At 38.1% G+C, this 24794-nt stretch overlaps 8 protein-coding genes across 8 annotated transcripts; 3 read left to right on the top strand and 5 right to left on the bottom strand.

Annotated features, from left to right (window-relative positions):
* Positions 1-197: 197 nt before the first annotated feature.
* On the top strand, positions 198-5761 carry CBG09345 (the record flags this gene model as incomplete). The annotated part of the gene is made up of 11 exons (XM_002636838.1): positions 198-256; positions 307-384; positions 851-1043; positions 1090-1322; positions 1396-1696; positions 1744-2272; positions 2319-2793; positions 2841-2936; positions 2982-3061; positions 3111-3204; positions 5611-5761. 11 exons carry the CDS (start codon positions 198-200, stop codon positions 5759-5761), a joined length of 2289 nt encoding a protein of 762 aa, XP_002636884.1.
* A 236-nt stretch (positions 5762-5997) lies between these two features.
* Positions 5998-10224, top strand: Cbr-pqn-13 (the record flags this gene model as incomplete). The annotated part of the gene is made up of 11 exons (XM_002636839.1): positions 5998-6177; positions 7761-7904; positions 7951-8124; positions 8172-8249; positions 8294-8434; positions 8701-8958; positions 9009-9149; positions 9198-9665; positions 9713-9775; positions 9818-9943; positions 10018-10224. The coding sequence occupies 11 exons, from the start codon at positions 5998-6000 to the stop codon at positions 10222-10224; spliced, it is 1980 nt and encodes a 659-aa protein (XP_002636885.1).
* A 1537-nt stretch (positions 10225-11761) lies between these two features.
* On the top strand, positions 11762-12135 carry CBG09347 (the record flags this gene model as incomplete). The annotated part of the gene is made up of 2 exons (XM_045237726.1): positions 11762-11856; positions 11961-12135. 2 exons carry the CDS (start codon positions 11762-11764, stop codon positions 12133-12135), a joined length of 270 nt encoding a protein of 89 aa, XP_045094071.1.
* Positions 12136-12320: 185 nt separating this feature from the next.
* CBG09348 lies at positions 12321-13599 on the bottom strand (the record flags this gene model as incomplete). The annotated part of the gene is made up of 6 exons (XM_002636841.2): positions 12321-12384; positions 12432-12568; positions 12616-13204; positions 13250-13368; positions 13423-13516; positions 13562-13599. 6 exons carry the CDS (start codon positions 13597-13599, stop codon positions 12321-12323), a joined length of 1041 nt encoding a protein of 346 aa, XP_002636887.2.
* Positions 13600-13855: 256 nt separating this feature from the next.
* Positions 13856-16004, bottom strand: CBG09349 (the record flags this gene model as incomplete). The annotated part of the gene is made up of 9 exons (XM_002636842.1): positions 13856-14170; positions 14216-14437; positions 14485-14796; positions 14837-14891; positions 14938-15263; positions 15311-15475; positions 15522-15757; positions 15802-15880; positions 15933-16004. The coding sequence occupies 9 exons, from the start codon at positions 16002-16004 to the stop codon at positions 13856-13858; spliced, it is 1782 nt and encodes a 593-aa protein (XP_002636888.1).
* Positions 16005-16322: 318 nt separating this feature from the next.
* Positions 16323-19827, bottom strand: Cbr-hex-2 (the record flags this gene model as incomplete). The annotated part of the gene is made up of 11 exons (XM_002636843.1): positions 16323-16482; positions 16528-16735; positions 16780-17032; positions 17082-17224; positions 17271-17392; positions 17438-17568; positions 17884-18336; positions 18387-18458; positions 18511-18696; positions 18752-18838; positions 19765-19827. The coding sequence occupies 11 exons, from the start codon at positions 19825-19827 to the stop codon at positions 16323-16325; spliced, it is 1878 nt and encodes a 625-aa protein (XP_002636889.1).
* Positions 19828-21116: 1289 nt separating this feature from the next.
* Positions 21117-23184, bottom strand: CBG09351 (the record flags this gene model as incomplete). Its single annotated transcript, XM_045237725.1, has 13 exons — positions 21117-21178; positions 21228-21349; positions 21393-21507; positions 21556-21651; positions 21706-21815; positions 21967-22132; positions 22177-22286; positions 22333-22430; positions 22472-22584; positions 22628-22740; positions 22787-22896; positions 22943-23052; positions 23100-23184. The coding sequence occupies 13 exons, from the start codon at positions 23182-23184 to the stop codon at positions 21117-21119; spliced, it is 1410 nt and encodes a 469-aa protein (XP_045094070.1).
* A 201-nt stretch (positions 23185-23385) lies between these two features.
* Cbr-srx-117 lies at positions 23386-24794 on the bottom strand (the record flags this gene model as incomplete). The annotated part of the gene is made up of 8 exons (XM_002636845.1): positions 23386-23533; positions 23579-23772; positions 23931-24094; positions 24144-24201; positions 24249-24343; positions 24387-24460; positions 24510-24670; positions 24717-24794. 8 exons carry the CDS (start codon positions 24792-24794, stop codon positions 23386-23388), a joined length of 972 nt encoding a protein of 323 aa, XP_002636891.1.

Below are 24794 nucleotides of genomic sequence, written 5' to 3'. Positions count from 1 at the left end.
CTTTATCATAAATCATAGGGTCTTTATCGCTTGTTACTGTTTTCACCCATTTTTATGACTCTATTTCGTTTGGTTTTCTATAACCGATTAAATATTTGAAATTCTATTTGAATGATGTTGAATCTTGTCGTGTTACCTTCCCTGAAATATCTTTTTTGCTTATTCGGAAGTTTTTTCCATATAAAGACTTCTTTCAGATGGGGCGGGACAGATCAAAATCTAGTTCAGACTCCGACGACTATTATCGAGAGAAAAAGTTAGTTCTACAATTTTTATCTTCAATTTATAGGCTTGTTACTTTTTCAGAAGAAAGGAGGAATCCCATCGACGCCGCGATGAAAGACACCGTGACTCGGACAGAGAACGGGATCGTAGAAGAAGAAGGTTAGTTTTCAAATGTAGTCACTGGGTGCATGCTCATAGATATTTGGCATACTTCTTGATAGAAAAAAACTTTGTGTAGACAGGGTGACGATAAAACAAATCTAACGCTAGTTCTGGGTGTTTTTCTGCATAAGTCGTTTTTACAGAAAAGGTTTGCGTTCATATCCGTTCTTCAACGTTCACCGAGTCTGAGCACATGAAAAATGATAATAATTTATTTGTGTTGTACACTTTGTAAAATTAAATAAAAACCGCCGCTTAGTTCTTTTTAAATCAAAATTTAGCTTCAAAAATAGAGGATTGGGACACCCAAACGAGCTGTGGATGACTGTATTGGGACAACGAAGAAACTTCGATAATAATAATAATGATAATCTTCACTAAATACCTATTTTTCTTTCCAAATGATTTTCTATGTTTTGCATGGGTTTATACTATCAACAAAGAAATATCAATACAATTTCAGTCGTTCACGATCAAATTCGTCTCGTCATCGGAGACCAGACGGACATCAAAGAGGGCGTAGTAGTAGACATGGATCTGATTATGTAGATTCTTCGTTATCACGATCATCAGTGGCAAGCCATTTCGCAACTCCTCCAATTGATGTTGGCGACTTTGAGAATTGGGTGAACATACTGGCAAAAGTTGATCAAAGCGTTCGTTTTCAATACTGATGTTGTTCATGAAGATTTCAGTTTTCAGGAGGATGTAGAGTATGCTCGAGAGAAGTACAAATCATTCCTTTTGAGATATCCTAATTGCTATGGATTCTGGCAGAAGTATGCGGAATATGAAAAGAAGATGGGCAACATTGGAGAAGCAAAAAAAATTTGGGAGCAAGGTATTCTCAGTATTCCTCTGTCGATTGATCTTTGGCTGGGATACTTGGCAGACGTGAAAAGCATCAAAACCTTCCCACCGGAATCGCTCAGAGAGTGAGTCAATAAAACTTTTAGACTACTCACTTTGGACAGTTTCCCTTTATGTCATCAAAATTTAATTTTTCAGAGTGTATGACAAAGCGATTGATATTGCCGGTGAGGAGTATCAAAGTGATCGTCTTTGGCTTGAGGCGATCGGGTTCGAAAGAGCGATTTACATTGACCAGCTCTGCAAGCAAACTGGAAAAGCAGACTGTCGTAGAATTGGCGTTTTGTTTGACAGACTTCTCTCAACACCAACGTTACATGCTCAGTCTCATCTGGAACGTTATGTTCAGTACTTAAACACCGTTGAACCACACTTGCTTTTGAGCGACCGGGAATACGATGATATTTTGAGAATGACATGCAAGGCACTAGGCAAACCGGTGGGTTAATTCTAATATTTGTAACATGAGTTTTGTCTTCGTTTAAGGCCGAAGAGCTTGTTCACCAAGTTCAATTGAGCTACATCTGCCAACCCACTGAAAATGGCATGCTGAACATCGTAGCAGAGCCAGGAGAAGGAACCTACCCAATCACAGTGAACAGTGCCCAACATGATCCAACTGCTCTTCAATTTATGCGTACTGAGATTATCGCTCGACGCAACGAGATTTTCTTGAGAAACATGGAAGAGTGTAAACTTCGGTCCCCATTCGAACTCAACATCAAGAGACCGTATTTCCACGTCAAGCCACTGGATTATCCGCAGCTAGTCAATTGGATGGCCTATTTGGACTTCGAGATTGGACAAAACAATGAGAAACGTATCAGTGTTTTATTCGATAGATGTCTCATTCCATGTGCTCTCTATGAGGAGTTTTGGATTAAGTATGCTCGATGGTCATGGAAAAACACTAAATCCAGAACAAAGACTCGAGATATCTACAAAAAGGCTAAAACTCATTGTCCTACTTCAATGAATTTGGCTCTTAGTGAGGCTGGTTTTGAAGAATCTATGGGTAAGAGTTCGAACTATATTCTTGAAACTCTCAATTCCTACTTCAGATAACTTCGATGCAGCTCTTCGCATCCTTGACAGTTTCCGTCAGGAATACCCTGGATATGTGCTTCTTGAACTACGTTATCTTGGTACTCTTCGGCGAAAATCGGATAATGAGAAACACGCCCCCGCTACAGATTACGTTGTCAATCAATATGAATCTCTCATAAAAGATTCCCAGTCATCCCCAAATCTTCATTCATTTTATAGTCTTAAACTTGCGAGATATCAATTAAAAGCAAAAAGTAACCCCAGTCTAGCGCAGAAGGTGTTGAAGAAAGCCATGTCGATAGATCCGTTCAATTTGCAATTGTACAGTCAATACGTAGATGTCGCCTACTCTTCTGATTCAATGACGGAGGTAGATATCATTCGCGCTTTTGACGTTGCACTCGAAAGTAACCTGCGCCTCGAAGACAGAATTCGATTCAGCCAGAGAAAACTTGATTACTTGGAGGAGCTTGGAAGTAACATTCATGCGTAAGATCTTCCAATGGTTGAAAGAAAAAATATATGTTCTCTTCTAGAATCGAAGATCATCGAGATTATCATTATCATCTCCTTGGCCAGCTTCCGGATAGTGTTACCATTCGAACTCGGTTTGTTAATGATCCAAACAGAGCGTAAGTAGATTCGCATGTTCTTTAATAATTCAGATTCGTTTTCAGAACTTTGGTTCAGCAAGCAATGCCTCCCCAACAGGCAATGGTTTATACTCCTCAAATGCAGCCTCCTACTATAAATATGAGTGAGTTTTGAATATCCTTAAAATTTTTTGAAATCACCATGAACTTCAGTGCCAATGATGCAAATGCAACCACCAATTGCATTCGTAAACCAAGCTTCCCCTGCCGTCCAACTGACACTAATCGAGCCAACGACTTCCACGATGTAATCATGATTCTCATCTTCTGCAGAATTCTGCATCTATCCTTCAATGTTCTCCTCATTAAAGTACACTCAAACGAATATTTGTATGAGTTCTGTTTTTAACCAATCAATTATTTTTGTCAAAATCATCATTGTTATTCTTTTCTGTCTTATTCCCTCAATCGCCCCGATTGTTTCCAATTCGACTTCATTAACTTTTCCCACCGATCGCTGACCAGAATTAGTTTTTAAAATAAACCCAGAATTGATAATTCGTGTGAGCATCTATCATCTAGATTAGCAATGCGTGATTCCCCCTTTTGTATGATCTCCAGTAGAAAGTGAGTCCTCCCCTCAATCGCCAGCAGCCAGTGGTGTTTGTTATTTCTCATTTTAATCTGAACTGCAAACTCATTTGGGAAGATTCGTTGGCTTCTCCCAAAAAGACACACGATGTGACCCTTCTCTCCGTCTACTATTGTTTCCAATTCAGTTTCAGGATTTTCTCGCGCTCCTCATTTCGCTGCTGCTGGCCACGAGTCAAACGGATTATTTCGGAGTTGTTCGGCGCGAAGAGGGTCAGAGAATCTCTCACCGGAAGGGGGACCAAAAGTCATGGCGCGAGGGGGGAAACACGGGAGGAAAAGAGATAGAAACATTGTACCTGAAATGATAGGAAGAACATAATGCGAACATTCAAAAATTTGGAAACTCTTGAGAAAGACACGAGTCCCAAGAGGTAAGCACACTCGAGGGAACATGCCGCAGCGAAACCGATTTTGGGAGAGAGAGCTCCTTATCAGAAAAGGACGGGTGGTGGTTATTTGCACTTATTACGAAACGAATGATATATTTTAATTAACGTTCGTTTGTAATATTTGAACAAGTGGGTGACGTGTTTGGAAAAAGGAGAAGAAGACAGTTTTGAAGTTTAACAGGAGGCTGCATACCGTATTTCCATTGCATACCGTATACCCACAAAACCGTCAACTCTAAGCTCGATTATCTCGGTTCCTTTAAGAGATATCAAAAATGTGACAACTGATAAACTATTGGTGATATTATCATGAATAATTTATCTGTTGACAACCTTTTGATGTCTTTCACAGGAATCGAGATAATTGAACTCAAAGTTGACAATTTAAGTGAGATTCTATTAGAGGGAATACGATGTGTTGCAGATTCTGAAGTAGGTTAAAAAGAGCAAAACGTCGGAAGAATTGAGATCTTCTAGATTGTTGTTATAGAACGGGGGAAGCTGGGATGATATTTTTTACAGGTGGAACATTTTTCTTCTGTTCAGAAAAATACTGTAAGACCCGATTGTGAGAGGGAGAGGGTCTCCTAACATTTATTTCGAGCCAACTTACGTTCCTGTATGAGATATCAAAAAGTGATCAATTGACAAAATGTTTTTGATATCATAATAATCATTTTGTGAGTTGACCACTTTATTGTGTCTTTCACAAGAACGGAGATAAATTGGCAGAAGGTTTGTATTGGGTTCTATGAAAACCTATTTTTTCTCATTTTAAGAATTAATTTAAGAATTTCGCTATCATATGTTGACCATACATATTATTTGGCACAAAAAATACAATTTTCACAGAAACATCTTCTTCAATTTTTCACCATTTGTCACTATCAGAAAACTACAGTAAGCCAAGATCTGGTCAGCTGTTTCCTCTAACGAAGCTACCGTAAAACCTGTATTAAGTAGGTCTCCCTATAATAAAGGTAATAGAAGAACCGACTCTTCTGATACAGGTTTCACGGTATAGCAGTATCCCTTGCCATTACCCACAATATTAAAACCTGTAATAGAAGAGCCCCAGACTGCCAACTTTGACCTATTTCATATTTCGGTTACTGTAAGATATATCAAGTCAGTCAATTTAAAATTTTTGTGATATTATGATGAACAATTTATCAGTCGACAACTTTTTATATCTTTGACAGAAACCGAGATAAATTGGCTGAAAGTTGCAAGTTAGGGAGCCCTTCTATTACAGGTTTTACGGTATCTAGATTCCTGTAATCTATATTCTGAAAAACAACACCATCAGACATTTCAGGAATCATTTTGAACTTTTCATATAAGAGAGAACCATCTGGAGGAGATCTTGTCACATTTTCCATAACCGGAAGAGACTTTGCAAATTCTTACAAACCCTTACGCAATCTTTCATCTCAATTTTTTTCATATACAAATACTCGAACAATATTCATGTGCCACTTGTCTTAGTCTTGTCATCACCACCTTTCCTTATTCCTCAAAAGTCCACACCCACTTTTCTATTTTTAACTCGGCAATCTCGGATGGCTTCCTCAAAAACAAGCCGAAATGGAGGTGGACAGTCCCCTCCCCTTCCTTAACTCCATCTCTCCTTCTCTGACCATCGAAAGGGCTTTTCAGTGTGTTGTCAGTTATCTTCTCCTTCTTTCTTGTTCCGAGAGAAGAAGGGAGGAGCTGGCGCCTTCAAAGCCAACCTCGGAGCACACTCTCTGTTCCTCCAACTGTCTGTCCTTTGCTCTCGCCCTGACCCCTCAATACTGTCCAGCTCCAAGCAGCAAATAAGCACACACACAATGTCCACTCGGCTCGAAACTGGCTTCACTTTATTTCTTTTCGCCATGTTCTGTTTTCATTTTCCTGTTTGAGCACACTTTCATGAGACTTTTGAAAATTCAGTCATTTGTTTTTTGCATGTTTGAAATAATTTTTTTTTAACTTTCCTTTTCTGAAAATCTTACAGTATCCTTTCAAACTTAAAAGTTTATCTTTCACTCAAATTTTCCTGAAATTAAGGCTGAATGGTGCGCTGGCAACCTTTGCTGTTCGCCCTTCTTGTGGCCGGTGCATATGCTACCACAGATGAAAAAACCAAATCTGAGTCAACTACCGTACCTTCTACTTCCCCTGGCAGTACTTCCCCTTCCGAAACGACGACAAAATCGACGACGACGACTTCAGCTACCAAGGAAACTGAAGAGGTACAGTGCTTTTTTTCCTGAACAAAAAATAAACCTAAAAACAAAACAATCACTTTTGGGTTTGTTTGCACTTGGTTTTTGTCTGTTATTTCTTGTTAGAAAAAACAAGCAGAACTCCGAGACAAGAAACGTGTTTGGCTAGTCACCACCATACCGCCACATTCTAAGATCAAGAGGTTTAAAGGTGCACTGTAGACATAGTGTTTTGAAATTCGAACAAAAAAGAACGAACAAGATTGTCTAGTTAATAGGGTGTGGGTGATTCGAATTTCAAAAAAATCAAATAAGATTGGCAAACGTCATTTTTTCCGGTTTGTCCAAAAACCGATAGCTTACAAAATATCTAGTTTTTCTTTGATCCTTCCAATTGAATCCTGTAAGAATACGGTAGTCAAAAGTTTCGAGGAGCAATTTGAAATCGATTTTGAACAGGATCTAGAGATCTAGTTTTTCTGTGTGGTTAATTCGATAAGGCTTTGTTTTTGATTTTTACAGATGAGTCTTATAAGGATACGGTAGTTTATAATTTCGAGGAGCTTCTTGAAATCGATTTTGAACAGGATTTAGAGATCTAGTTTTTCCATGTGGTTAATTCGACGGTATCTGTTTTTTGATTTTTTCAACTGAGTCATATGAGAATACGGTGATCTAAAATTTTGAGGAGTTCCTCGAAGATCCTAAAGTGGAAGAGCGTTATAAGAATTATATTTTTGGCTATCAGTTTGATGGTGATGACTTTGAGGTTATAAGGTTTAAAGATTTGAAGATATCTCTGAAAATTGTTTAATTCTCTTTTCTGTACAGCACGTGCCGGAAAGTAATCCCCGTCACCTTGAAAACTAATTACCGTAACTACTTTGATAGAAGGTGACCCTGTTTTTAAGTTCAATTATCTCAACTTCTATAAGAGATATCAAAGATGTGTCAACTGATAAAATTTAGGTGATGTTATGACAAACATTTTATCAGTTGACAGCTTTTTGGTATCTTTGGCCTGAACCAAGAAAAATCGGCTCTAGTTCCATCACAGGTTTTGCGGTAATTTATCATCAATTCCTACTCTCTTCAATTCTATGATACCAACAGTACCCGATTTCTTCTAACAGATATTTTTTGACAATCTTCAAAAACTGGAATTTCAATTTTTCTACCATGTCTTCTCATGCAAATCGTTTTGAATTCGTACAGCTGGCGCTTCATGAGATGAGCATGCAAAAACTTTTCGCATCTCCCCGCTTCTCTCTATCGTTTTCCCTTTGGGTAAAGTGGACACAGAAGCCAAGGTCAAGCCAAAATAGTGTGCACCAGGAGCCCCCGTAATGTGTTTGTCTGTATTTACTCAACACGCACCTGACGACTGTTCATTTTGTTGTCTCTCTCATGACCCTTCCTCTCACCACCTTTAGCTTCAATTCATCCGTCTCCCGAGACCATTCGCATAGTTTTTGTGAGAAAGAAAGAAAGAGAAAATCTCATGATATTTAGCCGAGAAAAGGATATCAGGGTCGAAAAAAGAGAGTGTCAAAAAATGGGAGAAATTATTGACCTAAAAATAACTACACCAAAAATGGATATTATTTCAGGTAAAAGAAAAGGAAGGACCAGAGACTAGAAATGAGACAGCAGCTGTGAGTAGGGCAAAACGTCAATGCTGCTTTGCTGCTCAGAACTCATGCTGTCCACAACAGGTTCAGTCTCAATGCAACTGTGCTGCTCTTCAAATTCAGGTACCAGCCTTTCAAAAAAAAAACTACAGTAATCCAAAATCTCTAGGTTCAACAATGCGACTGTGCCAATATGCTCCAAACACAATGTGGATGTCCATCAATCTCAAGCCCATCTTGTGATTGTGGTACTCTTCAAATGCAATACTCTTCCTGTGGATGCGGTGCTCTGAGCTATCAAGTATCATGCAATCAATGCCAACAACAGCAATCTCAGCCACAGGTTTTTTTTAAAATATGTGAAACCCCTAATATGTTTCTCTCTTCTAGATCATCGTTGTCCAGCAACCACAACAGCAATGCTCTTCTCAGTGTATGCCAGCTTGCTTGCCATCATGTGTCCAAAGCGTTCGTTTCTTAAAAATTTCATTTTTGAACTGTAGGAATTTCAGTCCTGCGCTCCAGCTTGTCAACCAATGTGCTCTAATTCTTGTGTTCAGCAGCAACAGCAGCAGATTATTGTCGTGCAACAACCACAACAACAGTGTGCTTCTTCCTGCATGCCATCCTGTCAACCATCGTGCGTCCAACAGGTCAGTTTGACATCTGAAAACATTTTGAACCTATGCTTGGATGACATCAACAGTTGACCAAAATAGTTTATCATTTCGACTCCATCTCGGGCAGGTCGTCTGAAAATATCCGTCACCCGCCAACGGGCCGCTCGCCAGCGGCCCTTTTCGTCCGAAATAGAAAGTTTACTAATCACAGAATCAGGTGATTGGGTGAAACGAGAAAAACTTCTAAAAGAATCAAATTTGAATTCATGATAACATTGTTTGAAATCAACGAATTCCAGGCCTGCGCTCCAGCCTGCCAACCAATGTGCTCCAATTCTTGCGTTGAGCAGCAACAGCAACAGATCATCGTCGTTCAACAACCGCAGCAACAATGTGCTCCATCCTGTATGCCAGCGTGTCTTCCAACTTGCACAAGCGGATGCTCTGGAAACAACTGCAACAACAATGCTCCACAAGTTGTCGTCGTTCAACAAAATAATCAGAACCAATGCGCTTCATCATGCATGCCAGCTTGCCAACCATCTTGTGTTCAAGCTGTGAGTTTTTTCCAATTTTCAGAACAATTTCAGTTTTCAAAACTTTTCAGGCTTGCGCTCCAGCTTGTCAGCCAATGTGCTCTTCATCTTGTGTCGAACAACAACAAGCCCAAATCGTTGTCGTCCAGCCACCTCAGCAACAGTGCACATCTTCCTGCATGCCAGCTTGTCAGCCAAGCTGTGTCCAACAAGTAAATACCACAAAAAAGGTTCTACTTCCTAAAACATGATTTTTCCAGGCCTGCGCCCCAGCGTGCCAACCAATGTGCTCCTCATCTTGCGTTGAGCAACAACAAGCTCAGATTGTCGTCGTGCAGCCAACAACTTCTTCTTCCAACGCCTGTGCTTCTTCATGTATGCCACAATGTACTCCACAATGTGTTCAACAACAAACTATCTGTGCTGCCGCCTGCCAACCATCCTGTCAATCTTCATGCAGTTCAAATGCCCAATGTGTTCAAGCTTGCCTCCCAAGCTGTGAATCCTCGTGTGTTCAACAGCAACAACCAGTTGTAGTTGTCCAAGATGCTCAACCGTCCTGCCCATCGGCCTGCCAACCATCATGCTCTCAACAATGCATTCAGACTCAAAACATCTGTCAGTCTGCCTGCCAGCCATCATGCCAATCGTCCTGTGGTAGCAACACCCAATGTGTCCAAGCCTGTATTCCAAGTTGCCAACAAACCTGTGGACAGCAAGCCCAACCGGTTAAAATCCTTTTCTTTTTTCATTCAAAGATTAATCCGATTCTCAGGTGATCGTTGTCCAGCAACCACAACAGAACAACTGCGTTCAGTCTTGCCAACCACAATGTCAAGTAGGTTTTATTATATAATTAGTTGAAATCTAAACTTTTCAGCAAACATGCGGATCAAATGTGCAATGTGTTTCTGCATGCCAAAATAGCTGCCAACAATCGTGTGGAAACCAACAGCAACAAGTGATTGTTGTTCAATCCAATCTAATTTGTGGACAAGCTTGCCAGGTTGGCTAATTCGTCTAGATTTTTCTATCAATCTATCAAGTCTTCCTGAATAGCTAAAGTTTCACTTTTTCTAGGCACCACAAGTTCTTCAATGTGTTCCACAATGTCAACCATCCTGCCAGCCATCGTGCATGCAACAATACCAATTTGTGCAAGCTCCAGCCATCACAATGTGCCAGCAAGTCGGAGGATCATGTGGATGTGGAAGTGGATATTCTCAGTGCATGCAAGGAGTTTGCTGTCTTCGTAAGAGGCATAGACTCGCGAAGAACAAGTTGTAAACGGAAATTTCTATTTATTTAGATATCTAGTAATTTATATTTCTTTTTTATTTCATTCACATATCCACCCCCTATCAAATCTTTCAAACCAATCCGATCTTTTCAGCACGAAATGACCAATTCTCGTTTTACTTACTTATTCCACATGTCTCTTCACACTCTTCTTCTTTTGCCACTTTTCACCCCAGTCTTTCTGAATATCTTATCAAGAAGTTCTTGATTTCAAACTATAAATTGTATTCGTTTTTTTTTTAAATTTGAAAATTGAAAATTGCTCATATACAAATCTCAATGTATTGAGAGTGAACCTGTTGCGACTTTCAAAGATATTCATCCCACCAAACTGCTCAATTCTATTGTTTATTTTTCTGTTTCTCTAATAAAGATTTCAATATGATTTTTAGATTTTAAACATCCGCGCAAAAGAAAGGGGCGATGTGAATACGCTCCAGCGCTCTGAAATTCGATTTCCAGCGGTAATTGAAAAAAGGAAATTACACTGTTTTTCTAAAAACAATTCAAAACTATTGTTCAACTAATGTTTTTTCTCAATTTCTCGTACAAAGATCTTCAGCTGTTTTTACAACGTTCCCCTCGTCGAGCCCTTTGTTATTCCATCAGTACAGCACACATCCGCCAGTTTTCTTCCGTCTGACCTCTGTTACTTTTCTCGACTCTCTTCGTCTTTCACACTCTCTCGCTCCGCTCATTGGTCTTCTTATCCACATTCTCTGCGACAATTGCGACAAATACCATTTGAATTCGGTGTTTTTTTGGGTTTACTATCGTTTTGTTTGACCCATTTCATAGAAAAATATAAATTCGAACATTCGATTTATAAAGTTCAATGTTTTGTTCAAATCAGTACACTGTTAATGAAAGAAAATTCGAAAACCCTTTTTGTTTCTTCGAAAGAAAAACCTAAAATTTCGAATTCAAAATCTAGGCACTTCGCTTCATAACTGAACTGTTATCATGTTTTTAATTTTTCAATTACATTCGCCTTTCATCTTTTAGACTTTGTAATTTACTCTTATTAATTTTCGGTCAGTAGAAATTTATGCCCAGTTTCTAAACCTCTCACAAAAAGCTGGTCAAACATCAAACTTTTCTGCTTTTCTGTTCTCGAAAATCCGATCTTCACACTTTTCGAGACACTTTTTGAGACGGCCCTTATTCAACTATTGCATGTGCTGTTTAAGGAAATTCGACTCACATTCCTCGTCTTCCTGAAATTATATCTCGTTTTTCTCGATCCAGATTAATCGACAAAAGCTCTTCATTCTATTGCTGAAACAGATGAAACACATTCACAATTTCATTCAATATTTTTCTTATCGCTTGTTGTCGTTTCGTGTTGTTTGGTTGCTTATCAACGCCCATGAAGGGGAACTAGAACGAGTAGTAGACTGTGTCACCGTCGTCATTTTCTCCATTGGTCTTTCTCACTTCTTCCTTACTTTTTTTGTTTTTACCGAAGCGCCGCTTAACTTTTCCCAAGATGAAAATGCTTTGATTTCAGCGGAGGATTGCTTTAATGGACTGTCAGATTGGATCGCGCCGCTGTGCCACTTGGGACGAAATCGAAGACGCTCCTCAAATCAAGAGACTTCGAGAGGACAAAGTGCAAGAGTTAGTTGTTTCATTCTTTCGAAAAATTCATTCGTTCAAGTGATGTAGTTAAATACTGCATTTGTCGCTTTTTGGTTTTTCATGGTCCTATTTCGAATCTTCAGACAAATCCCTCAGCAACCAATTCAACATCAAGTCGTCCAGCAGCAACAACAAAAGCAGCTTCCAGCGCAACAAAATACTCCAGCTCCAGCCGAGACTCCAAAGTTTTACATCTCCGCACCAATCCAAGGTTTCACAGTCAACAACGAAGGCGGGTGCCGTTACTTGTTCTTCTAATCAAGTTTGTTTTTTTAACTATTCATACATGTTGATCTACTAATTTTATTTTAATATCCAAACGATATCTGTATCATTTAAAAATCTCTACGGATTACTGCTTCAGTATCCCCTTTTCCCCTGCCCTGGATTGTATTTGCTTCCTTTAAGAAAAAAATTAAATTAAATTGTTTATTCAATGTTAGTTAGCTAGCACTTTCGTATCCGCTGTCTTCGTCCTCCGGCTCGTGCCCAACACACACCATTTTCCTGAAAATCGAACATTTATTTGAATAATTATTAATCTTGAATTCTACTTGGCTTTGATTCGAATGGGTCTTAACGGCCTCGCAGAAGGCGTTCTCATCATGGTTGGTTTCACTGGGAGGAAAATGTTCCCTTTGTGAACCTTGTTCATTAAACTTGTTAGCATCAGACATGTTATTTCGAACTGCTGAAACAAAATCAATATGAAATGGTACTAAACACGAATCAACATACACCAGAATAATCTGCTGATTTGCAAACTTCATGAAAAACGAGTTTGGTTACCGCAACAATGAAATCAGTGATATCCTCAAACGATGCTACGCACAGAACACTTCCAGCTCTTCCTTTGAAATGCATATGAGTATCCAGAAGGAGAATCGAATGAGTCGGTCGATCGTATATAAAACACATTGCTCTTTCGAAAGCAAGAACTCCAATTGGCAATCTGTCGACTTTACAGAGATAAGGACTAGTAACGGCCATCGTCATAGCTGTCACCAGATTGCTTATGAAATCTCCGGAATAGCATCGATAGTCGACTTCATGCATCTCTGGCCGTTGAACTTGAATCGCTTCTGGGACAGTGAATGTGTCCCGTTGGGTCTTTTTCAGAAATTGGAACATTGATCCACATTCCACAACCGGCATTTCATCTAGATGTTTCTTTTTCAAAATTCCATTGAATCCATTTCTTCTCGCTGCCATTGCTTTTTCATGAGTCTCATTTCCATCCACTATTCCATTGATGAGAACGTCTAGTACTGCTAGTGGGAGGTTTTGAGATTCTCGAGGAGTGGTTGATGGCATTCGGATGCCTTGTCTGTAATTTTTGTATTCTTGATGTAATAAAACCTTAAAAACTTACGTTATGAAATCATGCGCAATTTGTACAGTTATCAGTGTGCATGCTGATGATGGATGCTTTCTGCCACCGTATTTAGATTGGGAGAGACTGAGTGGTAGGACCCATACATGAACACGGTTCTTAAGAAATGCAGAATAAAATTCAAAAGCTTTCTAAAGTTAGGATAACCTCACCTCGAACACGGTAGAGCGGAAGTTCGAATGTGCTAGCTTGCTCCAATAATCCGGAGGCCCATGGTCTTGTTGGTTAGTAGATATTTTTCTGGATCTGAAAATTTACATCGTCCCTTCAAAGACTTCCTTTCTGGAATACCTCCGAGCTGTTCTCAAACTTGGTCTCGTGACGCACATTGTGGGTTAGTAGCTGTTAGTAGACGAAGAAGCTTAGTGATAGTGCTAGTGATAAGAAATAAACAATCGGATCTTCATTTTATTCTTATCACTTTTCAAAATCTTCACGTTCATCAGCTAAAGATTATGCATAGAGGTACACGTACAATTGATTATATTCTCAACAAAACTATATACGAGTGTAGCAACTGGGTGCACATAAAACTATTGATAATACAAGAAAAAATAGAACACTGTTAAAACAGAAATTAGTGGCTCAGTCGATGACCACTTCAAATGCAACGGGCGGTAGTTCTCCTTCTTCGTATACGGGGAAAGAGTTGCTGGGATCCACGTATTCCACAAAATCCTCGAAACCATCTGAGTAGCTGTCCATTGAAATCAAACTTCCAGCATCTGCATCATCCTCGTTTTCTTCCTCTGTATCCTCACTGTCTTCACCATCCTCCTCTTCATCACTCAAACAGCTACCTTCATCAGTGGACATTATACTACCTTCCAGATCATATTCTTCGTCATCCAATGCATCCAACAAACCATTCAAAACATCTCGGCACACATATTCATCGTTCTAAAATTCCTTATTTTTTGAATATTGTAATGAATAAATAATTACAGTCAAATAATTGGATGAGTGTCCGTAATAACTTTTCGATACAGAAGAATCATCAATGAATTGGTTTGAACGATTTGAAGAAGTTTTCTGATGCATCTTCTTCATTATCATTTTCTTCTGTTTCCGCTCAAGTCTCTTCCTGAGTCTTTCTTTGACTTTATTATACTGTTTCACTTTCAGCGCATGCATCTTCTCCTCATATTCGCTTTTCTCGATTTTATTCTGAAATAAAAATTCCTTTAAATTTAGAGAACGATATTGCAGATTACAAATGCTGTATCCTTCATTTCAGCCAACTGTTTTGCTTCGCGAAGTACCGTAATCTCGGGGAATTTGTGGATGGTGACCTCAGATCCGTACTTTTCGATTTCTACATCATCGGGATTGATTATGAACATGCGCCACGTAGCACGAGCATCGTATCCTGCCAATCTGTTTGTTGATTGGAATTGTCTTGCTGGTGCTCGAATTGAAGGAACACCACAGAATTTTTGAATCATTACATGATTATCGATTCTCCAAATTTCGTTATTACGACTGAATGAATCAACATCTTTGAGACGAATTACAAACATATCTTTCTGAAAGTATCTGTGTTAAGTATCATTTAAATTTTGTTACCGAGAAGGTTCCGAACTTTCTTAAACCAGATTCGGCAATCACAGTCTCTTTCTTTCTGAAAATTAGAATAAAAAATGTTATGAAATCAGAAAAATACAAACTTCTTCGTAGCAGTATTCTTGGCCTTTTCTGCAAGTTTTTGTGCCTTCAGCAACGCTTTCCGAGCATTTCTTTCAGCTTTGAGTTTCGCAGCAGCTTCTTCTCTCAAACGTTTTTTTGTTTCTGGTGAAATTTTTGGCTTGATTTCCGGTAGTGGCATAATTGGTTCTAATTCTGGTTTGTGTGGTGGCGAATGGAGAGCTTGAATCGAGTTAGGATGATGCATGAATGGTAGTAAATTGGGGGCCATCACCATTCCCGGAGAATACATTGAACTCATAGCGCTCATTGGTGAGGAGATAGGAGTCATGTAAGGATTACCGTATATCTGAAAATTATGCTCTCGTCATAGGAAGTACTAAACGAAACACTCACGCTTGCATTGATTATTGCTTGTTGGGAGAGAATAGTTGATGGGGGCATTTTTACTGGCATATATGTCGGATGATATGGAATTGGCCGCTGTTGAGGATACATTGGGCTTCCGACTGGGAGCATAGCTGGAGGAGGTACTGGACCAAGCATTGATCGATACATGTTCTGAAAATTTCATCAGTTACGGTATTTTAACTTTCTTCAAGTCTACCTGTGGCACTTGAATGGCTCGTGGAGCGTAAGCTCTCGGTGGAGGTGCTTGCGTTCTGGGTTCATCAGTGGGTAGCATTGGTGCCTGAGTTCCCGGTTGAATAGTTAACACCCGGCGAGCTGTAGGAAGCGGTGGCTTTGGGAGAGATGACGGGATGGAAGCTGGCTTTGGTGGAAGCTCTGCTTTAATTTCTCCTGACAAATCGACAAAGCCATTTGTTTCTTTCGGAATCTTTTCTTAAAGAAACATTAAAAATCAAGCAGATTAAAAAGAAACAGACCATCTTTAGCTGTTACAGGCTTGTTGAGATGGTAAAACTCGCAGATCTCATTGGCCTTTACGGCACTTCTTCCGAGCGTCTAAAAGTCCAATCAGAAAAAAAAAAGTTGACCAGTATATTGAAGAAATTACATTATCTGCACTGTTTAATAGTCCAGCTGGAACGTATTTATCGTCGTCGCTGTCGGATCGCGAAGGTATCATCTTTTTTACAATGAATGAGGTTAGGCACGTCGCAGAGAGGCGCCAGCGACACGTTGCATCTAGCTACGGTAGTCAACGTACTGCGTACACTCTCACGCAAAAATGCAGACTGTGTGAGCCGATCTCGTTGCCTCTGCAAATAAACCTGTTGTCTCCGGAAGTTGACAGTGGTTAAAAAAAGAGAGATAATATAGTTAAAAAATTAAATTTATTTCAAACTTGTAAACAAGGATAACACAAAAGGAAACCCGAACAGTGTCCGTGGCATTTTCAGCTCAAACGACCCGATTGGCAAGTTCTCACAATTAACAATTAGAGCTACTTCCTGATAGGGAAATGCCTCTTTGGCCAAGCACGAAGTTTATCCAGTCGTTGAATTTCGTCCACATAGCCATGGAGTTTCTCTGACATTTCTCCGAGATTCTCGTATATAAACTCGTCAATTGTGTTGTCGAAAAACAGATCCTTCATTGATGCTCTGAAAATATTTGTGATTCCTTGTTTATTTTACTTTTAAAGATACCTGAGATCATTTTCAACTCGTTCATATTGTTGTACAAGTGATTGAACAAATGGAAGCATTTCCTTGTGATACCAGTTTTGAGAGATATTGTATTTCTTGTTGTAGCGATTGGCCCATCCCATCAAATGATGATTTTTGCCCAGTTCTCCATTGATTCTACTAAATAGATTTGGCACTTCACTTTGATAAATTACATAAGTTTGGAATCCTGAAAGAAACATAATTTTTCCGGAATAGATAAACAATAATCACCTTTATAATTGCATTGATTACTGACGATGGTAACTCCATCCACATTAAAACCTTGACATCCCAAGAGCTTCCCAGCTTGCCGCCTAGTTGTTTCCATGTCGGTAGATGGAGCATTCAAAGCGATTTGCATTTGCAGCATCATGGAAGCTGTTCCAATTGGAAGCGTCTCACAAAGTCCAGCCAAGTGATCATAGCGCTGCCATCCAGTGATGATTATACCTTGGAGTCCGTTCTTGAACTTTCTCTCTTGTGCCTTAAATTGATTTGTTTAATGTAATTTTTGATTTCATACAATTGTTCACCTGTTTGGTTTTAATCCAGTTTCTATTATTTGTTTCGTAATGTCTCACTTCTGATGCAGATGCTGATGGATAGTTTGCTCCTTTGTAAGCCGACGAGGCCCACATGGTAGGGAAGTTATCCGCCAGTGTGGAGAAGATGTAGTCTGAGAAGGAACTGATTTCACAAATTATCATATTCTCAGAGCTTACCGTTCAATGTTATAATATTTTCGGAGTAATCCCAAACTACGGGTTGAACGATTTGACCCAGTTCCAGGTTTTTGATAAGACGCGGGTCAAAGTCTTTGAGCATATCGTGCCAAGCGAGAATTCTGAGAAACTTTTAATTTTCGGGGATTTGAAAATTATAAACTCACTGAGCGTCCGCATTAATTTCTTGTTTGGCGAACTCAGCAATAGCCTTCAGATGAGCCAGTGCCAACAACTGTTTTCCTCCCGTCTTTCCATTCTTTTTAATCCAATCCAGAGATTCTTGACAAACTCCAAACTAAAAAATTTCAAAGATTTTTTAAAGGTGGGGGGACATGAAAAAATTAATGTTCTCGAAATTTCGTTTAAATATGCCCCTCGAGGAGTTGAACGTGTGGGGCGAGGATTGAGGGTGCGGCGCCGCTACCGACTCAGCTACACGGGCAAAGAGAAAGCGGTCGTCCGATTGCATACATAAAGGCGAGGACGACAGCTGTACGCAGAGTGACATTAAGCGTTGTACACCGTGACGGTAGAATGCATACTCTAGCTACAAAAAAACTACGAAAAATCTCCTGTCCCCCCACCTTTAAGATCATTAATTCTAACTCACCTCAAAAGCCTCATCAGCTCCAATATGGAAAAATGGAATACCATATTTGGAATGTTTCTTCACAACCTGACGAATCATCTCCTTCACATACTCAACTCCTTCTTCGTTTCCAAGACACAAAACTTGTGGATAAGCGTCATTCTCTCTGAACTTTCGCATCTCCTCATATTTTAGAATCCATTCCAAATGTCCAAAAGTTTGAACTAAAGGAATCACATCTAGCTTTAGATTCTTAGCTTCATTCAAAATTGAATCAACATCATCATCCGAATAAGCATCTGTATTTTTGAATTGTTCCAATTTTCCAGTCCATGGGAACATATCCTCCCATTCTAGAAGTATCCCAGTGGCTCCTCCTTTCGCAATCAATCTCAACATTTCCAGGAAGTAATCCACTTTTGGTGGGGCTCCTTTTAGGTCGAAATGGATTATAACATTTTTGTAGAATTCTTCCTGAATCGACTCATTATTAATTAAATTTTTTAAAAAGAAAAAAAATTCACTTCTCTAGAAGGACGATCCATTTTTGCAGCAGGCTGTAAACTCTTCACTGTTGGCTGGGCAACAAATGGATTCTGAAATATTAATCATTTCAAAAATGACATTTTCTTCGCAAACAATTCTCACATCTTTCTTTGATTGTTGTTCCACATTGCTATCAATGCTTTCCTCGAAATTCTCTCTTTTCTTTACAGGTACAGGCGTCTGTTGCTGGTTTTGCATAGAATCGAGTGTCCTTTGACTAATCCCTCCTTTCGGATAAGATGAGGTCATATGGACAATGAACAAACATATCGTTGTGAGAATAACCCCCTGAAAACAATGAATTTAACAGATTTCAAGAATTGAAAAAAACAACGTTTATTACCTTCAGAATAAAATCCATGGACCGTCGTCTAATGCAGCGAATCGGGAACATCTTTTTACATTTGATGAAGGGTAAGACGGTATTATTCTGGAATAGAACAAATGGGAATGTAAGGGATGAGAAGACCGGTTTATGAAAAAGAGAAGAAGGTTGGAAAGGAAAAACCAAGACCAAACATGCAAATGGCCATGTCCTTTTTCTTAAACAAATAATAAACTATAAACCAATCATGGTAAAGTGAAACGATTTCCAAGTGAACACTTGGCAGACATCGATTGTTGCAGAAGGCAAAAGACGGGCACAATTAATATGTAGGTGTGGCTTCGTGTCTTTCTTGATAAGCATGTGTAAATAATGGGGCTTCGAAAAAAGGTCAAAGATAGAAAATGACAAAGTAAGGAAATAGAGAAAAGAAGAAAGAAGAAGAGACTTAATAAGGAAAAATAGAGAAAAGAAAAAGCATATGAGATGAGAAGTGTCCAACAACGGTGGCAACATCTTAGCAACGAGTTAATAGAGTCTCTAGGTCACGAAACAAAAAATAATTAGGATAATTCTCACTAGAGTGATGATGACACAAAACATCTTAAACGGATTGGAATAAACAGAATAAAGAATGGAGAAAACGATGTAACAGAATAGAGAAAAACTCCAACTTGGAATCCAATTCGATTACTAGAGATCTCCCTCTGGTTTCGAAAAAAAAAGAAAATCAGACAAATAGTGAAAAGAAATGGAAAAACATTTTTATTGGTTTTGTGAGTTTCTAAAAATTCGAAAATCGTTTCTAAGTTTATAATCCTTTAGCAGATGATTAAGATATTGCAAAATCAACAACATATAAGACAAAAATGGCTTTCAGAACAAATTATTGTTTTCAAGAGAAACGGGAGCTGTCCAGAATGTCCCTCGTGACTTTTTAGTGCAGTTTCTGACCAAAGAACTTCTGGAAAAAAAAATCTAGCTGTATGTCTGATTCTAACATTGGCTTCGGGATTCTAACATTTGCCAACGTTGGCTTCGACTTTAACAAAAATTCGGGATTTCCAAATATGTCTTTTTCTGATAGAACACATTCTGAAATTCAGAAAATTCGAAAATTGTTATTTTCTTGAATTTTTCTTTATCTTCATTTAGATTCTTACAAGTATCTTACAAGTATGCACTGTCACCTAGGAAAAATTTAAGATTCAGATTTTAGGAGTTGTAAAATTTTGGAAGCAAAAGCGAAAAAAATAGTGTTATGCATGTCTGACTCTATTTCGAAACCCATTATGAAAAGAAGTAAAATTGCGCCTTTTAGGGTTCTTTAGAAGTTGTCAAATTTATAGTTAGTTAAAATTTTAAGAATCACAACACGGAATCACTCACTATCAGAAAAAGTCGAAACAAGGGAAAGTATGGCTAATAACAAAATCTTGTTACATATAAAAATATTTGGGCAAGTTTTCTCCCCCTACGAATTCCAAATTATACTGCTATGGACAGCATAACAAGCTCTCCGAAAGAGCCACAAAAAGGTCTGCGTCTCTTGACTCTCTCCCTTTTGGTAACCAAGAGAAACCAGGTGACTGAACATTTTAGAGAGGAAACGGAAAAAAAGGGAAAAGGGAAAGGGTTTAATTATTGAAAGTGTAGTATGACTGAATGGGAGTAGGTGTGTACTTTTTTGAAAAACTAGATTTTAAAAGTGAGAGTCAGAAAATGGACAGATGAAGTTCAGTCTCTTTTTGGCACGATGAATGGATGGACAGCATTTATTTTGCTTTTTTGCAGAGTAGTGTTTATTCGACCTGGAAGTTGTGAAATCAAAATCACGGTGTTTTTTCCGGAACGTTCTTCGAAATAATATTTTTCCCGCGTTTTTTCCGATGGAAAACAAGAACAGCTGAGTAGCGACTCAGTAGTGCAATTTATAGCTATCGCGTTCCGACTATTGTAGTTTTATTACGTTACTGTAGTATTATGGTTATTTAGGCACATCTTCATAGCGTTTCAAAAAAAACACTTTGAAAATTATCAAGCATTTTTCTTCATGTTTTTGAGAATTATATTTTCTATACAAAATGCTAAATGACTTTCTCACGAGACAGAAATGAAAAAAGAAGAAAGGGAATATTCAAAGAGGCCTGAATAAGATATTGGAAATTCTATCTGTTCAGAAGTACAAAATGGTAGAGGGTGAAGCAAAACCAAATGTGTTTTATTCGTTTTCTCTCTATCTGACCACTGTCTCTCTTATGCACACGGTATATCTAACAGCGTGGTGCAAAGCAAACAATATAAAACGGTGCGGAAAATGAAGGAGAAAGGAAAAAGGCAATGGTATTGTTAGTAGAGACACAATTTGATAAAAAAACATCTGCTACCAGATATTGAAAAGTGTGCAGATGAAGAGAACAATTTTGATGTGACTGGTAATATGTTCTGAAATGATAAGTCTCTTTTCTTTCTCTCGTCAACACTAGAAGCTCACCTGAGATCTTTGAAATATGATATCGAACTTTTGCTTCTCCGTTGCTCGCCGATCCTGAGAAATTTATATTAACAGATGCTCCGATTCCTTCGGCGGCTCCTCCAGTTTGATTGCCAGTTATTCTAAATTAATTTTTCAAGTAGAAGTTAAAAAAAGAAAACTAACACAGTGCTCATTGCTGATAATCCTTTTGTAGTAAACACGGTGATTGACAGAATTTGTTGGTTGTAAACTGTCACAGATTCAACGGTTGTTGAAAAATGACGAGATTGATTGCTGCCTCAATATTCAAAAAAGTATACCTACAAACTTCAAAATAAAGACTTACTGAGAGTAAAATTCAAATCTGAAGATTGCTGTGGATTGAGGAAACTTGGTGTGAAAACATATCCGATTCTTTCATCAGACACCATGAAAAAGTTGTCTGAACATAGTTTAATTATATGCAAATAATCAAAAGTTTTTAATATTTTTCAACCTGGCATGTTCTTTGTTATAATCAGATAAATAGAGCAATCTGTAAGTTCTACAGTAAATTGGGAATCCGGAAGTTGTTGAGGGAAAGATATATCAAGTGGTGAACTTGGTCTGAAAATTCGAATTTCGATTCTCTTTTCATTCAAAATGTTTGATTTACGTATAACTGAGAAGACGCCTAGAAACAGGAGACGGCGTTCCACTGATTATTCTCATTTCGCATGTTTCATTCTCCTGAAAATGCTTCATTCAGTTTTCGAACCCTTCTGACTTTGTTACGATTTCATTAAACTTCAAATATTTAACATAAAGTTGATTGGCATCTTTTGCAATAAATGTTACTGCTATTGTTTGATTAATCGAATCCATTTGTCCTCCATATTGATCAATAACAACTGCCGCTTGATATTTTCGATAGACTCCAATATCTGAAAAATGTTCTGAAATAATTGAATACGATGAAACAACAAACTGGATTTGATGTTGGCTATTATGTTAGAATACACAACTTGCTTCGTGAGACCAATAATTGTCACAGATTGATTAGTTGGAATGAATGGAACTACCACATGGCTACTCATTCTGAAATTTTTTATCAGTTTGGGAACATATCAGGGAAATTACATACCTTCCAACAACTGGACTACTTGTATCTGGGCCGTCGAAAATGAAATAACTATCGAATTCATCAAGAAAGAATCCGGAATGTGCTATATTCAATGCAATCTGTTAAAAAATTTTAGATTGTGAAAGAAAAATTAACTTACCTTTTCTCCTTCTTCGGCGGTGAAAGTAATTGGATCCTGTTGAATGGCCATACAATCTACATTGGTACCACTCTGATTTTTCTTCAAATTAGCTGTCCAAGTGGAATTTGGCACTGAAAAAATACATTCACATTGGGGTATTAAAAACATACAAACTTTCTAACCATTGAAACACAAGAAGGGCTTTTGATCTTCCTTGTGGGCCAGTTAGAATTCGAACGTATCCGTTCCCAGCGGTAGCAAACAGTTCCTCGTTGGCAATACTTATTCTAAAAATATATTTTGAAAATAACACAATTTTCAGCATAAGTTTACACTGTAAGATTCTTTTTGTATCCAACGGAATCAACGAATTCGATCACATCTTTATCCAATAAAGAGTTTATTACAGACAGTCGAAGATACGCATTCTTTTGAACAAAAAACTGAAAGAATTCATTTTATAAAACATTATATGGCTGTTGTACTTGCTTCATATTTACAAGTAAAGTTTGCCTCTATTGCAAACGGAGCTGTTGAGTTTTTCGGAACATAAACTGTGCCTCCTACTGGTCTGTCAAACAGATTTAAATGACCACAGGCTGAAAAAGAAAATTCGTTTAAATAGCAAGAATGTTTTTAAACTCACTAAACTCGGTACAATCAGTTCTCAAAATACAAAAAAAGATCAGAAACAATAGAAGAGAAGTTTCAGATGTTAGTTTCAACGTCATGTTGCCAAGACTCTTACATATTACACCCGTGTAAATTATCAATTGAGTGATTGATAAAAAAGCGTTGCCGATAGATTCTTTTCACACAGAAACGAAAAAATGATAGTATGCAACCGCACATGGTTCTCGGTTTTTTTGGGTTTACTTAATGATACATACGAGTTTCATTTTTCAAGTTTATTAAGTTAAACAAAAAATTTATCAGTTCATATGTCTTGAAGTGCTCGATACATTCCATATCATCATCGAAGGAGCTCCTTGTAAAGTTTTCAGTTGGTCCGTCGTTTTATAACCGAGTAGTGCACGAACACCTTTGTTGATTCGCTCATTCATTGCGTACATTATAAATCTGAAAATTTAGAAAATTACAGTGTTCGGCTTACAAAAAACTCACCCTTCGAAAGCTCTAAGAAAAACCATAGAAAATGATAAAGTTAGAAATTGAAAAAATAGGACCGGAAATAGTTTATAAGTCATTGTAGTATTAAGAGTGTCGAGTAGGATCAAGAAGTTTTGCGTAAGAGTTTGGAATAGAATCTTCTTGTTTTTTGATTTTCTAGACGTCGATTGAATAGTGGACATTGTGTTCTGGAACTATTAAAGACATCAGTCACAAGGTTTGACTGATCAGATTTATTTTTATTTTAACTCCAAACTTTGATTGACGCTTGTTTTTGTTTTTCTGATTTTTAGATCGTCAACCCATTCAAAATCTATTATGTTCAAAAGTTTCAAACATGACTAACCGAGTCGGCAATCAATCGAAAAAACAGAAGGAAACCACAGATACTAGTAATAATAACTATTATAATCATTGACACTATAAATATTGAACGACGGACTGAAGTACAGAAACTCTCTTCAGGTAGCCATCCGATATCTTTTAGACTGTACAAGTAGTGACAGTCTTCTGAAAATCAGCAGGTTTTTTTTTCATTTCAGTTCAAGAAGAAACAAACCAGGAAAAAATGCAATAAAAAGAAGAAATGATAGCACGAGGCAAATTACTATTCCTACCTGAAATTCATGATTCAGAATAGTTTTGTTTGGTTTCTTGAACTCACATTGCTCGGTGCAAACCTATATGTTCTGTGATAGAGATGTGGAAAGAAAACAGCCAAAACTCGATTACTCGTCAGAAGAACTTGTGATAATGGACCTGAAGGGAAGTAAGCGTACTTAATTGATTGCAAATGTCTCACCTATACTCCAACCAAACCAACCAACAAGTTGACCCATGAATGCATTGAACATGTGAGGCATGAAATAGTCGTTTCTGAAAAATCATTGATGAGGAAATATTAGACAATAGAAAAAAGTCTTACAGAAAAGTGACTGGGATTGGCCAGAAAAGATATCCAATACACACTATATCATTACCGAAACTTTTTGTGCAGCAGATTTTCAGAAAGCCATCTTTCTTTTTGACTCGCAGTAGGAGAGAAACAAAAACTAGTGTATTGAACACGGAACCAAACACACTGACCTGAAAAATGTATTTTTTAATTAAATCTAAGAAACGAAGAACTCACAATTGTCAAAAGGATCGCCGACACAATTCGAACCAAATCACTGGGCTGGCCGGTAGATAAAAACTCGTCTATAGTCAT

This window comes from Caenorhabditis briggsae, assembly GCF_000004555.2.
Source record: "Caenorhabditis briggsae complete genome, chrV, whole genome shotgun sequence".
Taxonomy (NCBI): Eukaryota; Metazoa; Nematoda; class Chromadorea; order Rhabditida; family Rhabditidae; genus Caenorhabditis; species Caenorhabditis briggsae.
This window is presented reverse-complemented; position numbering and strand designations above follow the sequence as displayed.